The sequence below is a fragment of the Ylistrum balloti genome, unplaced genomic scaffold (genome assembly GCF_031769215.1).
Source record: "Ylistrum balloti isolate Yb309-2 unplaced genomic scaffold, AGI_CSIRO_Ybal_v1 Utg369782, whole genome shotgun sequence".
NCBI classification, from domain to species: domain Eukaryota; kingdom Metazoa; phylum Mollusca; class Bivalvia; order Pectinida; family Pectinidae; genus Ylistrum; species Ylistrum balloti.
In genome coordinates, this window is record NW_026781970.1 from 224848 (window position 1) to 227470 (window position 2623).

A 2623-nucleotide genomic window follows, 5' to 3' on the forward strand; every position below is an offset into this window, starting at 1 on the left:
GTGATGATTGTAATGGAAGTCTTTTAATTGTAGTTAAGGCGTTGATGGTAAATGTGATGGTCGGTATAGTCAGGTGACGAATGGTATATTTGTTATACATGATGAACACACGCATTTCGTTCCGACTGCATTCTCCTAAATATCAGTAATATGTCTACTATTGTTCTCTTATATTCAGAATCGCTTTCTATATTTGCAGCGTCCCTGACAACAACCGATATGGCTGACCAGGATGAGCAGTACAACAAGTCGTGGATTCTCCATCAAGTCCTGGAGAGATATGTAGGAAGCCGGGAGTTAATATCTGTCAGAAGAAAGCTTACAACTACAGCAGAAGACCTGCATAACATTGATATAACGCCTTGGCTTAATATAGGTAGTTCGGGAGAGGGATTTCGGATGTTTGGCTCGGACAGGGATATGATGGTGGTAGATAAAAAGGTACTAGTGCTACGTCACCATAAGGATTTCAATCTGATAAGAAATATCACCAACCAAACAATTTTAGTGATGCGAGACGCTAACAGCAGACCTGGTTATACACATTTAGAACTTGTTCAGCTAGGACGGGAATATGAAAAAGAGTTGTTTGAATCAGTTGTTCCAGTCGGTAATAAATCTTTCTTATCAAGTCAACTTTTTACGGGTTCTTATAATGAAGGAATGAGTGATGTCTATAGGACTCGAACAGAAACCCATGGCCCAGCAACTACGATGCGGGGAAAGGACTGTAACGCGGATACGGATTTTGATATTGTAATTTCCTTCCCATGTTATGACTGGCCACAAGATGCAGATGAATGGCTTACCAGGCCCCGTCTTAAAAACTGGCCTGATAAGGCTTTGAGAGATCAGATAGTACAAGATGGGTGCCATCTTGTCCCCGTGGGCGATAAAACATCGGATGACACATTCCTACAATGGAGGATTTCATTTTCGTCTGCCGAAAGAAAACTGATTCATTCTCTAAGTCATGTCCAATTTTTGGTGTATGGCCTGTTCAAGAATTTCCTCAAACAGATATCTGATTGGTTGCAACATTTGTTTGGAGATATAGATATCCTGTCATCCTATATTATAAAAACGGTTGTACTGCACGCCGTGGAAAACACCTCTGATTCCTTTTGGCAGGAGAAATATACATTTTTCTGTTTCATGTTTTGTTTAAGCACGTTGATTTCATGGGTCAAGGCAGGGTATTGCCCTAACTACTTCATAAACAAAAACAATATGTTTCTCGGTAAAGTCTGTGGTGAAAATCAACAAAAACTCCTTAATTTTCTCGTGGTACTTTATGATCTAAAATGGGGATGTCTTTCAGTAGGGGAATATATGCAGCCATCTATTGGGGAACTTGTGCAGGGTGTTCACGATGAAACAACAGCAATGAAGATTCATCCACCAGCAGTTTTAGAAAGAAAATGTGACATGGAAATTTTTGTTAAAACGTTAGGATATGAGTGCCGTCCAGAGGTTCTTTCAATATCACTGGCGCGTTTGTCTAAATCAACGGAGGAGATTGATGAATACATGGCGTACGCTAATACAGCACGTGCGTTGAGTTATTCGGGAATGACGAAATTCGAAGAACACCTTCCAGTGAAGGGCAATAAAGACAAGTACAAATTTCTCAAGACATGTAAGAATCTTCTGTTACCATGTAGCTTGGTGTGTACAAGTCCCGGCTTGCTGACGCTCGCCACATACCACTATACGACTGGGAATTACAAGAAAACATTGGAAATGTGTGCACACATGATTTCGTCATTCAAAATGTATGTGGATTTTGGGTCTTGTTTTGAGAAACAAGACAAGTATGAGTACCTCTTTTGTGGGCGCGGGTATACTTTGCTACAAAAGTGCAAAGAAGTCTTCGTGACATGTATCACATTCCTACAAGACCATGGACAGTTCTGTCCGTCACAAATCCGTCTGGACGTCGGAAAATACTGCCCTAACGGAAGTATGATGAGGATACCTCCACTCCCCTACGCTGTCTTCTTGTCGTTTCTGTGTTATCATGAACTTGGCGACACCAGGACGCGTAATACAGCACTGATTGAACTTCAGACTGTGAAATATGACCAAGAACAGGGTGGCAGTACACACTATGTAGTCCATAACCTATTGGGAATCTGCTTTGAAATGGTTGGAGACAAACGTAGGGCTCTCGAGGAGTACAGAAGTTCTGTTAATGTTCGGCACATAAGTCAGTATCAGAACTCAGCCAGGGAAAGGATGGAACGTCTACAGACACTCTAAACTTAACATTGCGACACGTCTAATTCGTTTGGCGTCTGGTTTCTCAATTTTATGGGTAGGTTATGGAAGTGAAATGGTTTCCTCCGAACATTATCACTACAGCTCGGGTTGGTCTATTTGTCATCCAACTGAGTTGATGGGAAGTCGGCAGGAAGGACATCCTCGATACGATCACCTCTCTGTGCAGAGAACGAAAATGCTCGTAATCCCTGGAGTATCGGGGAAGAAGGAAGGAAGGAATGTCACTGAATGCAGACAACACAGACGTTCGAGCTAGAAATCTATGGCTATTGTTCTGTAAGTGCGTGAATCTTTCGTGGAGACAAGAGATGTTCCAGGTACTGCGGCAATAGGAAATACA

At 41.9% G+C, this 2623-nt stretch overlaps 1 protein-coding gene across 1 annotated transcript; it reads left to right on the forward strand.

The window, feature by feature from the left end:
- The first annotated feature begins 219 nt into the window (after positions 1–219).
- LOC132544161 (uncharacterized) lies at positions 220–2262 on the forward strand. Its single transcript, XM_060207734.1, has one exon. The coding sequence runs from the start codon at positions 220–222 to the stop codon at positions 2260–2262; it is 2043 nt and encodes a 680-aa protein (XP_060063717.1).
- Positions 2263–2623: the final 361 nt, after the last annotated feature.

Bases quoted from the DNA above. Each gene is read 5' to 3' on its own strand.
- LOC132544161 (XM_060207734.1), top strand. From the start codon at position 220: ATGGCTGACCAGGATGAGCAGTACAACAAGTCGTGGATTCTCCATCAA.